The sequence below is a fragment of the Leptidea sinapis genome, chromosome 1, assembly GCF_905404315.1.
Source record: "Leptidea sinapis chromosome 1, ilLepSina1.1, whole genome shotgun sequence".
NCBI classification, from domain to species: Eukaryota; Metazoa; Arthropoda; class Insecta; order Lepidoptera; family Pieridae; genus Leptidea; species Leptidea sinapis.
Window position 1 is genome coordinate 3,279,034 of NC_066265.1, and position 13,309 is coordinate 3,292,342.

Consider the following 13,309-nt stretch of genomic DNA (forward strand, 5'->3'; position numbering starts at 1 on the left):
GTTGTTGTTGTAAGAGAACGATATATTTAATACAATATACTTACTTAAACATACATAAATACATATAAACATCCATGACTCGGAAACAAACATCCATATTCATCATGTAAATGCTTTGCACCTACCGAGATTCTCAGCTTAGTAGGTAGGATCGCTAACCACTCGGCTATACAGGTTATAAGATCTCGATTATTATCTTTCAATTGATTGTACCAAGGTCAGACTATTCTGCTTTCTTGTACTCTGCCATCCCAATTTCCTTTAAATATTTTGATGTTTCTTCCACAGCATCAATCAACTTATGAATATCTTGATTCATTTAATGGAGACAATAAGTCATCATTGTTTCTGTTATATTTTTGATATGAAAAGGACTAAAACCTTCTTATCACAGCTGTTTGCATTCTTAGCAGCCATTTCCATACCGCTTCTGGTTGGTTAAATTTTTTCTGAAGCTTAAAAAAAATTTGAGCGAACTTCGCGTATTCTTAGCTTGATTTTTAGAAATGCGTGATATGCTGTATTTGTCTTTGCTGTTTATATAAATTGAGACAAACAAAGAAATCTTAGTAAGACGCAAAATAAATCATAATTTTTTACGATTTGAATATTACAGTGTTGTTGGATGTTACCAAACTTAACAGTATCAAGTTTATTTATTCAGTGTAAGCCCAGTGCTGCCAGCAGAAGATTTTTTAAATAGGCGCCGTTTCTTATCCCTATTCCCAGCTTTCATTAGCCCGACTCTAGTAGGTACTTGAACAATTAGCACATTTACTTACTACACTACTGTGAGTAGGAGGCTTGTATTATTTCTTGCAGCATTCCCTTTTAGTTGTGCCCATACAAGTTCTATGATGTATTGGTAGTGGAAGAATCCTAAGGACGATATGACTATATTCTGCTGGCATCACATACCGCTTTGGTTTTTAATATTCTTATCAATTCTATTTTTAACTTGGAATCGTCCATATTTTCTCCTTTTTCGCGTATATTATGTCCAATTAATAATATCATGTTTTTCATTGGCTTGCATTGGCATTTTGTCAATTTGACGTGATCTATTGGGCGCGTAATTCCAATGATAGGAGCATGTTCTTGAATCACTCTTCATACACCTCCACATTCACTTCTTCGTGGTAATCACTTCTTCTAATTCTCATCTAATTGTTGTACCTGCGAGGCAAATGATGAGGCATTGCCTTTTTCAATTGGTATTGAGGAGGTGGAAGCAGCAGTTTCGTTAGTCCAGGATCGGGGTACGGTGTGGTTAGCGTTTAGCCATGTTTCATCAGTGTAGACAATATTTATCTTGCCTCTCCTAAAAAGTCACACCGTACTAAAGCTATATCTATGCGTTCCGTTAATAATTTTCTTTTACCAGTTTTTTTTATACGAAAAGCCAATTATTTCAAAACTTTGTCCAAAGAAGATTTCTTAGCACGAAGTATACCATTTCTTTTCAATGATGATTTCATATTAATAAATATGAAAATTAACATTACATTATATTTATTACAAAAAAAGCGATATCGATTTATGTCCTTTAGACATCACTGAACTTGTCAGTCGTCGAGCTGTCAAAACAATTATTAAAATCGTAGACTGAGAAAGCAATCTCAGTCTACAATTAAATGGTCAAAGTTTTGTTTAGTAATTTGTAAAAAAAAGTTAAATTAATTTGAAATGGAATTTAAAACACATCTAGATTATTTAAACAAATGTTTTATTCACAAATTACGAAAAAATTACGATGAAACTACGGACCATCAAGAATTTATTCTACGCAACAAAAATTTAGAGCATAATTTTGATAACTTCGTTAAATTGTTATATGATATAAGTAATGATGATTTACAACAATGTAATGAGTTACTTTCGAGTATAGTGATTTTGGAAAAAGAACTTACTTGTGAAGGTTCATGGAATAATGAAATGTCGCAAGAAATAGCAAAAAAATTAAACCATGTGTTTGAATCGAAAACAAAATTACCGATCGATATGGTTTTAAGGAAGAATAAAGTTTGTAAATCAGAAGAAGTCTTCGATAAATGTTTGGAAAATCTTCATATGAAATTAACTTCTGAGGATTTCAAGAAATATCCAGCACAAGTAGAAGTATATTGTTCTCTTATACTGAATTTGAAGGTACTAACTTATTCCTAAGTTGATATTCTAGGAACTTTGATATAGCTTGGGATGTAAGTAAAAATTGTGGATAGTTGGGCTCAGATGTCAACAAAATATGTTATGTGCATTTTGGATATTTATGTCGTGTTTGACAATTAATCTTGATTATTATATCACATCTGTGATAAGAGAATTTATTTTAAATCAAATAATGTTGATTCAATTAAGTACAATACATGGAGAAAAAAATTGGGTACCATTAATAGTAGCCATTGATAATTATTCTACAAGAATCTTGAGTTTTCATTATAATAGTGGCACCTCACTTTTCTACCTTGATGTTGCTTGTTTTTTTTTTTATTTTAAGAAAAGTAATCATTTATTAATTAAATTGATAATAGAATGTATATATTGCAAATTGTAATAGAAATTGATTATTTGCCCAAAATTTGATACGATGAGATCATTTATTTGTAGTAATGGGTATACATAGATGTTACAAATCACAATAAAAGTTCTTCATTCCTTGTCCGCATGCTGTGGCCTACAAATAGTAATTACTAACAAGTCAAACAAAAATATATATATATATATATACAATGACAGTTAATTGATATACATATTAATAATTGAATATTTTGAAATAACATATAATAATTGAAATTGGTAAAAAGTAATTAAATTAAGTAAAATGATATTTAAAAAATGTTATTAGAGTGTTGTATCTGAAAAGAAGTCTTTTATGGAATAGTACGATTTTGTCAGTAGAAGATTAAATAGTTTCTTTTTAAAACACATCAACTTAAGTTCTGTGATATGTGTAGGTATCTTGTTAAATATTCTCGGCGCTATTGCAAGAACACTATTGTACATAGAAGCTGTGTTGCTGCCATGTAAACGTAATATATTCTTGCTTCTCAAATTTATATTGTAGATTTCAGATGTTCTGACAAATGTATCAGGGTTAGTTTTTACAAATAATTTCATAGATATATAGTGAGGTCAAAAAAAGAATTTACCGTGATTAAAGAATGGTTTACAACTATCCCTTATTTTAAGACTACACATTGACCTAATGCAGCTCTTTTGGGCTTTAAAAATCATATCTTTTTCGCATGAGTTTCCCCAGAAAATTATGCTGTAACGTAAGTTGGATACAACAAATCCATCATATGCTTTCAGACCAGTTTATCTATTAGCGACTTTTGACAGCTCATGAAGTGCGTACAAGAATTTACTTATCTTCTAACTAAGTTCTATTCCATATAGAAATGGCAAAAGCTGACACAATGTTATGAAAGTTGTGGTATCTTGGTCTACACCACTTCAAATAAGTGATTGTGAGATCAAGAAGAGTTGTGCACACTTTTGTAACTCATTATATATATTTTTTTCCAATTTAATTTACAAGACTAAAATATAGTATATTATGTGGTATTAGTATATTTACATAATACATTGTGCTATTAATACAACAAAATCTAAGTTAAGGATTAGTTTAGCTACATAAATATAATTAGATTTCATTTTGATTTGGTAATTTTGAACAAGCTTTTCATTTCGTTAACATGTTTTATAATAATATTATTATACTAGAACTGGATTGTGAAATGTATAAACATGTTAGTTAGCTTAACCATGGTGGTAAGTAGGCCGTGTGTTACTTAGCCAAAATACTATTCAACAAGGTTTGATTAACATGTTAAAAAAGGCATTTATTTTCTCAAAATTGATTCCTGTAGAATTCTTTTTGATGTCATTTCTAATAACTACTAGATACTACTACCGCTTCGGAAACAAATGGCGCTCTGAGAGAGAAGAAGCGGCGCAAGAAACTCTCCCAGCATTCTTTTTTTGCGCTCTTTTCAATAAAAATATACAATATTGCACAGTCATTTCTATTGCTATAGAATAATCACAATCTAGTCCCAGGCTATCCGATCATTTAGATATTCAGCAGTGGAGTAATAGGATTTAAGACAGCCATTTTATTATAAAACATTTAAATTTATTTATAGATAATGCCTGAACAGTGGCTGGGACTTTATTATAGAAGTGTATACATTTACCCTTAAAGCTATTATGTATCTTATGAAGCCTACTAGAATTAGTTACAAGCAATCCCTTATATCTAGTGTTATATTATTGTGAAAATCACTGTTAAGGGCAAAAAGGTGACAAATTTTGTGTTAGTCTGGCTATTTAAGCTAATAATATATTTATGTATGTTTCAGAACTACAATGTATCAGTCATACCTTCCAAACTATTTCCTGCAAGTATTCTACTCATTGAAGATTATTTAATTGACAATAAAATTAAAGGTTTAAAGTGTTGTTTGGCGATACTGAAGTTATTGGTACAGAAATTTGCTTATATCAGCCCGAAATAATTTAAAACCAACATTGAATTCACATTTAAATATTTTACAGAAACCAGAAGATTTTGATGGTGGTAATTATTATGATGTAATTTATATGACTTTGAAGAAAAACCTAAACGAAAAAGATATTGATGTGACAAAACTCAATAACTCTTGCATGTTGGCCCTACTAGAATTGCTTCCAGAAAAACCGAAGGTGGGTTAACATAATTTTTATCTGTAAAATACACTATTATTGTATTATCTCACCAAGGGTCTCACAACCCTTGTACTATGAATCATTCTATATGTTAGCTTTCTCTTCACAATTTGTCTCCCTTAGACTCGATTGATGTTAAAATGAAATGATGATGTGAAGAGGAGGATAAACAAAGAAAGAGATGTTAAGTGATCACCTAGGTTAAGGTTTGAGTTGTCACTTAGAGAAGAGTCATAAGAATATATTTGGGCGGGGTTTTGAGGGCTAAGGGGACATTATATTTCCTCGCAGACACTGCAACCCTGATTCTATTTGTATACTTTGCCTATCCATACTATGTTTCTATAGGGTGCGCCAAAGTTCACCTAAAATTTCAACTCCGATAATTGGAACTCCGAAAATGTTTTTCCTAACATTTTTCATCCTGTTAGGATCACAATTCCTAATTAAATTGTCTCTAATGTTAATAATTCCGAAGCATTCAACTTCATAATGTCAGTAGCAATAAACATCTATTATACTTTTATTTGTTTTCCTATATTTTCTCAACATAACCATCGTTTATACTATTATTCAAAGTCATATCTTTTTTGTTTAGATTTATTTTTATTCATAATGGACCCATCAGCGATTGGGTACGCGCGAGCAAGCTCTTGCCCTTGCTGAAAGCAAAGGAATGATTCCAAGGCAAAAAATTTGTAATTATCATAAAAAACAGCAGTAAAAAAGCTTGCAGAGTCAAATCTAATGTTAGCACAGGAAATGGTACTTGGTTTGACGGTATTCGAATAACATTACCACAAGTATTTTATCAACTACAATTCATTAAAATTGGTTAGGTTAGGTTATGTTAGAACAGTTAAAACAACGCCAGAACCAAATTGTAGGCGTTTCCCCCCATTAACAAATTAGGGAGGGGAGGTTAGACTTTTATTTTGGTTTGAGTATGAGTGAAAATATTATGGTGAGTATGTTTAGGGATAAAAGCGTTATGATAAAAAACAGTAGGAGTTTAAATATATTTACATTAATGATGTTATTAATTACAATTTTCGGAAAGATCAGTGTTATGAGCATCGCCGGTAGCACTACAAATAGTATGAATGAAAACTAGGATGAAAATTTTTAGGAAGAATGATCATTTGGATTACAAATAGTTAGGAAGAACAATTTCGGGTAAAGAACTTTAGGTGAGCCAATATGGACCCATTGCTATAGCATATTCTGAGGCTAACAACCATGAAGCTTCCAATGCCCTTAGATCAGGGTGTATGCTCACATAATAAGGGATGGAATAAAGTTGTAATTTACACACAAGTTAGCACACAGGACATTAAAGTAGGCATTATTTCGCGGAAATCCATAATTATCCAAATGTTGTGAGCTTCCCTGAGTGTTAATTCTGGCAACATTTGTCTTCAAACAATTCGACACATAGGAATCCTAGGGATGTTGACTTGCCAAACTGGCACGAGACATCTGCTTGACTCAAAAACTTTTGGAAAGTTACACACACAGTGGTTTATTTAAAACTTTATGCTTTCTTACAGAGAGATAAACTTGATGAAGTTTACTTAGATACACTGGAAGCACTGTTAATAGAAGGAAATTTGGAGAGAAAAGCTTGTTGTTTCAATTTCACTACGACACTGATAAAATGGCATAAGGACAATTGTGCTAATAGAAGCAGTTTCATTCATATAATTTGTGATAATTTAGGCATTTGTACTAATGATACTGTATACAGTATAATATTGAAACCAGTTTTAGAGGTATGGCTTAAATCATACTTGTAACAAATATAATTTACATAAAAGGCATCCTTCCCAAAAATGTTCATGCCTGATTATAAAAATTAAATATATTCTAAATTCTATACATAAATCGCAGAAACCTGTTATCACAGTGGCCATAGGGCTGCTGATATAATAGGTTGTACTAACGAAAAAGTCATACTAAGAGAAATGGCAATTTAAATTAAAAAAAAAAAAAAAAATTTTTTTTTTTTTTTTTTATTAAAATAATTACATTCAAAGGATTTTACCTACGATTTATTTGTAAAGATGTTAACCGAACAATTTTTTGTAAAATTCCATTGTTAAAAGCAGAGTCATAATAAACGAATGAATTTTAATAGGGGCTCTTAGGAAAACCAAACAAATGTAGGCATATTATGTTATATAAGTACTTCGGCTCTAAAAACGGTTGGTTATTTGTTAGTTAGTTTTTTATAGTTATATGCGAAGCCTTACTAAATGGATTCTACTGTACATAATATATATTATCTTAGCTAATTTATTATTCTAGCTAGAGCCTCTTGATAGACAACTGATGAAAAGAGGCCATGTTTATTACTTTAGTGTGTGTGACAATCTATGTCTTACACTCGTGATTTCTATGTCACTGTGTGTTAGTGTGCATGCAATGCTCGAAATACAGGTTAACTTGAAGAGGTTTTCGCATTCCCCCTGAAAACAACATCTAGAAAGGTCTTGAAACATTGGGTTAGCTAAAATAATAATAAAAATTGAACTTTTACACAACTAATGTAAAAACAACAATGTAGTGCAACTAATGTAGGTTTGACAACGGAAAATATTGATTTAATAAATTACGATAACATACCTATTTTTATTATAGAAAAACAGGGCTATTTTTATAATATGACCTTATTAGGTAGGTACAGTTTTAGGCAAAGAAGACAACCCTAATGTTGTCAGAAGAGGTAAGTGTCACACGTTAGAATGAGAGGCAACATCTAGGTGAATAAAACTTTAGGTTTTATTCGCTGTGTGATGAATTACACCTTATTGTATGGCCCCAAGAGTCCCTATTTCTTTAATTGATTTTGTGACTTCCTCAGACTTCTGTACTTTAACTATTTCATATTCTTTGTTGCCGCTCAGAATTTTGGGCTCAATAAAGAATCCTGAACAGCACTGAAATGTTATGGGCAGTATCACATTAATAGCTAAACTACAATTCATAACAATTTTTTTTTAAATATTATGTTGATTTGCTATATTATAATTAAAAGTGTAGTAACTAATTAAATACATTTTTACAGTGTCTTGAAACGTGGATAGAGTTCAACTGGCCAGTGTGGAGACTTGAAAATGATTACAAAGTTCTGTGTGCACTATTGAAAGTATTGTATATATGTAAAGACGATGAATTAAACCAACAGATGTATAAAATAATAGTAACCTTAATTTGTTTGTGCACAATAGACGAACAGAAGCTAATTATTAATCAACTAAATGAAGCCCAAGAAATACAGTGTAATAATTTTAAGGATAAGATTGAAAATATAAAGGCTTTTTTAAATTCTTAAAAATATGTCTTTAATAACATAAAAATCACAATTTTAAACTTACTAAAGTATCATATACTTTATCCATAGTAGGTCTGTCCTTCCTGTTCCTTTGTAAACACATTTGAGCTAAATTGAATATGTCCTTAGCTCTTATCCAGCTCGGAATAACCGGATCCACAATAGAATTAATATCATTATTGTAATTCTCTTCCACATAATCATTTATATTTAGTTTGTCTCCATTCATAATAATTATAGGCTTCAAACCAGTCAATAACTCCAACAAAACAATGCCAAAACTAAATATATCTATCTTTTGAGTAATGGTTCCACGCAATCCTTCAGGAGCCATATATGCTGATGTACCCATTGGATATGTTGTAATAGCTGTTGAGTCATACTGTTTTGCCAATCCAAAGTCACACAGCTAAAAGTATTAAAATTTAAAGGTTAATAAAAAGTAAATGGGGCAGAGATTGTAAGCTATAATGTAATGTGCCATACAATTGTAAAATCTTCATCCAACATTATTTATACTGTCATTGTTCTAAATATAAAAAATGTGCACTGTAAAGCACACATCCTATGTCATTATATTATTTTATTTTGAGCATTGGTAATGAAACAGCTCACCAAAATGCATCATAAGTAAAATTTTTGAATTATTTTTCTATTTACTTGATTACAAGACGTAAAACCCCAAATTTTGTTAGGTAGGTAACACTTGACGTATTTTCAACATTTATGATAAAGGCATTTATGCGGCTTCATGTGCCTGTTTAGTTATAATTATACTAACATAATTTAGGATTTTTTTTTCCGAATTTAAATTATTAATATTATTAATTATTTTCTTTTTAATTGTGATTATGACATATCTTAAATTTTAAACTGTAATTTAAGTAATATCAAATTAAACTCAACAGTATTATGTAATTTAATTTAAGTTAAGATTGTTTGTATATCTATGGGTAATGCCTGAAAATAAATGATTTATTATTATTATTATGAACTTTCATTTACATTACTACTTGTATTTTTTTTATATTGACACACTTTTGCACAAATAATCTCTTCCCAAACTAGGCTAGGTTAGGCTAGCTATGCCTGTACTATGTAAAACAACAATATATTTAATACAATGTACTTACTTAAACATACATAAATACTTATAAACATCCATGACTTGGAAACAAACAATAGTATATAATTAATATTCATCATATATTTGCACCTACCGGGATTTGAACCCGGGGCATCTAGCTCAGTGGCTATAGGGGTTGTCTACTATATTAAACTTTTGAGCCTTGTTTGAATTACTGTATATAATACAGAATATTATAGAGTTCTGTAAATTATTAAAGGGATTCTATTTGGTCTTTTACTCCTAAATTATAAAATAATGAAGAAATATAAATACCTTGGGAATATTCTCTGATGTGAGCAATATATTGGCGCTCTTAACATCACCATGCACAAAGTTCTTACATGAATTTTCAGAATCTAAATCAAGTGTGATTTCCATACTTTGCAGTTCAGAAGGGACTTGCAGGGATGTTTTGTTGGTGTGTAAATATTTTAACCCTTCAGCTGTACCTATCATTATCTCTATTCTCTGTTTTTCACTTAAAACTTTAGCAGCTATTTTTTCTTGTAGTGATCCACCATCTATGTATTCACTAACTATGCAAGGAATTGGCCCATCTTTAGAAAAGCCTAAAATAGGAAGTATATTTTTGTGCCTAAAATGTGATAAGAATTTCACTTCAGCATTAAATACTTTTATGGCTATATCTGGTTTGCGATGTATAGTTAATTGATCATGTATTTTTTTAACAGCAAGAGTTCCATATTTACTATGACATCCAACAAACACATCACCAAAGCCACCACTGCCTATTCTACCCACTGGCCCATTTGGGCCTTGTGTTAGATTTTCAGAAAAGTTATTTGTAATTGTCTGTAGTTCTCTATAGTCAAAATGTATTAACTTTTCATCTTGTAGAATTACACTATCAATCCTATCTGATATATTTATATTTGGGAATGACTGTTGATAGGTGTCGGGATAATTAACACTGGAAATAGTATTCGTTGTGCTTATGGTTTTTGATGATAAAGTAATATCTTGGTCTTCACTTATCATTACACTCAGATTAGGAATATTCATAGAATGTTTCTGAACATTGCTTAACTCAGTTTGAAATGCAGATTTAGAAAATTCAATAAGATCACTCTCTGACTTCATTTGGACTGTTGTTTTATTGCCTATTGATACTTGTTCACTACTTATTGGTTTGCCAGTTGAATATGCCAACTTTGAAAACTCAATCAAGTCACTAGCCGATTTCATTTGAAGTGTTGGACCATCACACAATTGTTCCATATTTGTATTATATCTCTGCTCTATACTATCATTTAACATCTCTGTAATATTTGTTGTTATAGGAGCAGCTGGGCCATCTTTTGGTCTCTGTGGCAATGGTTCTGCAAAATCAAAGACTGATAATTATTATATTATAACAAAATATTTGTGAATTTTAACTGACTAATAAAACTTATTTAGGTTAATTTACCCTACAATATTTATTTATATGTAATAATAACTTCTAGTGATACCTTGCAACATAATAGCTATTTCATCAGCTGCTCTATAGATCTGGGTTTTCAGTGCAATTTCCTTCACATGTTGGAGAGTGGGTCTAACTTTTCCAGAGGTTCCCCACTCGTCAAATAATATTTCTGTACATTTTTGATTTGTTTCTTTCGCGTATTCTTCTATAATTCTGCAAATACAAATAACATAATTAATATTCGTACAATTTTTCAAAGTTGGCACGAATCATGGCAATAACAAACCTTATGTGTTCATTATTATATTTCGGTTCAAAGTCAGAAGAAAGTAAATCTTTCGGTACATTGGCCATGAATTTCTTCCAATCATTGTTCGTTTCTAGAATATTTATTACATTACACAACACACCAGCGGGAAGCTTTCTTAATTCTATATTTTTATTCATTACACTCAAGTAAATGTACACAATTTTTAAAACTATTTACATAAATGAATACTTAAAAGTTATTTGTTCTATATAATAAGCAACTATACTGTATAAAAAAAGAAAAAATACATAATTATTATAAAATATATAATCTTTTTTTTGGATTTGTTATCGTCAATATTTTGTAAACAAGGAAAGAAATAACCAACTATATCGACTGTCAAATGCCAATGTCAAATATAACTTTGTGTGTGGCAACACTGATTATTTAAACCATATTCAAATTCAAAGATGAAACAATAAAAATAACTTGTACGTATAGCTGATTTTGAACGTGAGTGAAAACATACTAACACCGCCCTTTTATAATTTATACACCACCAGGAAAATGAGTCTGTTCAATAAAAAGTTGTTAGTTCATGAGGAGTTCAATAAATGTAATAATTATATATTAAATAAAAATAACACCTTCTTCCAGTCTCTGTAATTTCAATGAACCAATCCGTCAATATTGGAGCTCTCACCGACATATATTATACTAGATTTGAGTATTTCATTTGTAATTTGATCAGTCCAGTCATAATTCTAATTACTTAAATGAAACTTTTAACTATTGGATAAAATGTAAGCTTTGGTTTTGATGAGTAATTTCTTAATTTGTAAATATTTTTTATAATAATAATTGTAATTGGCTAATGGTGAATGAAACGATCCGTGATACGTTATACTCGATAAATATCGTGATCATGGATTGATATCCAAATATCGCGATAAATATAGAACGTGTAGATTTCGCCAATAATTAGATTTAAAAGGAATAAGAATTTGGTACAAATATAGGATACTTGAATCGAACGATATATTACTCATTTTATTCAAGAATCGCCAGCAGTTATTTTATTTAACTAGTGAACCCTCAAAGAATAGACTTTGATTCTTTCCTTTCTTGTAGTAGCCGTTCGCTTTGTCTTTCAACAGATATTACGCTTTTGCGTTAACATTTCTAGTTTTTTAAAAGTAGGTTTGTAAATTGTGCGTACTAAGCCTAAATTGGCATGTTTCTATTTTCGATATTTTCTATTAATATCTGTAAACTAATCACAATGTGGTCGCTCTCTCAGTTACATACTAATGCTGCGAAACGATAATCGTTAAGTATCGAATCTTCTGCCTTTTTACAGGTGTGCCTGTTAACTTAGAACGAACCATTTCATGGTAGGCGTGAAAATTAAAGCTATGAATCATTATCGTATAATTATGATATATCTTAAAAAATTTTCGTATCGTTGGTTGGTTGGTGGTTTATATATTACAAGATAGCTAATTTTGTAGCAACTAAACTTTCTTGTGAATAAATAGAAGATCTAAATTGAAATATAAGTAATATAATTTCATCTTCTTAGTTTTTTATTTTACAACAGTAAAAAAAAATATATTACTAAGTGTCTAAAATGTCACACCAAAACGAAAAAAACTGAAACTATAGTTTTCTGAACATAAATCAGGACAAACGATCGTACCGGTCACCTGTTGTTAAGTGATCACCGCCGTCCACAATCACTTGCAACACCAGAGGAATCACAGGAGCGTTGCCGGCCTTTAAGGAAGGTATACGCGCTTTTTTTGAAAGTACCCATGTCGTATCGTCCCGGAAACACCTTATAAGGAAGCTCATTCCACAGCTTTGTAGTACGTGGAAGAAAGCTCCTTGAAAACCGCACTGTGGAGGACCGCCACAAAGTTTCTCTAAAAGTTAGACATGAATCATGATGATATTTATTTTATTATTGTGGAGTCCATTGGGGTATTCCAGGAACACTTTTCTTTGTCTAGTAAAAATAGTTAAGAATTCTATGTTTAAGTATTATGTAGTACTGAAATGTGACTAATCAGTTACCATTTTCACTTACCGCTTACATTATCGCTGCTCCGTATTTCCCTATAGTGTATTCTTTCCCATATGTCCTGTAAAGTCGTCAATTACATTAGTGTTTTTGTGGGAATTTAGAACAGCTTTTTGTAGAATATCGTATTTTTCTTTTTTTTCCACTCAATTGGCGAATTTGCCTGAATGTTAGACCATAATATTTCATTGTTTTTTACTGGCAAGTTTACGATCACGACTGCTCATGTTTCCGATATACTATAAATTATTAATTCTTCGATATTATTGGCAAGTATCTTTTTAATTGAAAACCCCACACAATATATTGATCTGGTGTCCCGCGAGTATAATATAAAATGTAGTTCTCGTGGTCTTACATGCCTTCTCCAAACATTC

At 30.7% G+C, this 13,309-nt stretch overlaps 2 protein-coding genes across 3 annotated transcripts; one reads left to right on the top strand and one right to left on the bottom strand.

Annotated features, from left to right (window-relative positions):
* The first annotated feature begins 1,655 nt into the window (after positions 1-1,655).
* Positions 1,656-8,888, top strand: LOC126968851 (uncharacterized). 2 transcript variants are annotated; one of them, XM_050813996.1, is made up of 5 exons: positions 1,656-2,148; positions 4,365-4,487; positions 4,561-4,707; positions 6,261-6,482; positions 7,778-8,888. In XM_050813996.1, exons 1-5 carry the CDS (start codon positions 1,687-1,689, stop codon positions 8,042-8,044), a joined length of 1,221 nt encoding a protein of 406 aa, XP_050669953.1. In that variant the 5' UTR covers positions 1,656-1,686; the 3' UTR covers positions 8,045-8,888. The 2 variants fall into 2 exon arrangements, with proteins under 2 accessions (XP_050669953.1, XP_050669955.1); XM_050813998.1 differs by lacking the exon at positions 6,261-6,482.
* Positions 8,029-11,222, bottom strand: LOC126968730 (interleukin-1 receptor-associated kinase 4-like). Its single transcript, XM_050813837.1, has 4 exons — positions 10,886-11,222; positions 10,646-10,812; positions 9,447-10,513; positions 8,029-8,453 (listed from the first exon to the last, which is right to left on the bottom strand). The coding sequence occupies exons 1-4, from the start codon at positions 11,044-11,046 to the stop codon at positions 8,070-8,072; spliced, it is 1,779 nt and encodes a 592-aa protein (XP_050669794.1). The 5' UTR covers positions 11,047-11,222; the 3' UTR covers positions 8,029-8,069.
* Positions 11,223-13,309: the final 2,087 nt, after the last annotated feature.

Excerpts from the sequence above, each read along its gene's own strand:
- LOC126968851 (XM_050813996.1), top strand. The coding sequence starts at position 1,687 with ATGGAATTTAAAACACATCTAGATTATTTAAACAAATGTTTTATTCAC. Across the intron at positions 4,488-4,560 it reads TGGCGATACTGAAGTTATTG|AAACCAGAAGATTTTGATGG; the intron begins GTACAGAAATTT and ends AATATTTTACAG. Across the intron at positions 6,483-7,777 it reads TATTGAAACCAGTTTTAGAG|TGTCTTGAAACGTGGATAGA; the intron begins GTATGGCTTAAA and ends ACATTTTTACAG.
- LOC126968730 (XM_050813837.1), bottom strand. The coding sequence starts at position 11,046 with ATGAATAAAAATATAGAATTAAGAAAGCTTCCCGCTGGTGTGTTGTGT. Across the intron at positions 10,514-10,645 it reads AATAGCTATTATGTTGCAAG|AACCATTGCCACAGAGACCA; the intron begins GTATCACTAGAA and ends TTGATTTTGCAG. Across the intron at positions 8,454-9,446 it reads CATCAGAGAATATTCCCAAG|CTGTGTGACTTTGGATTGGC; the intron begins GTATTTATATTT and ends TAATACTTTTAG.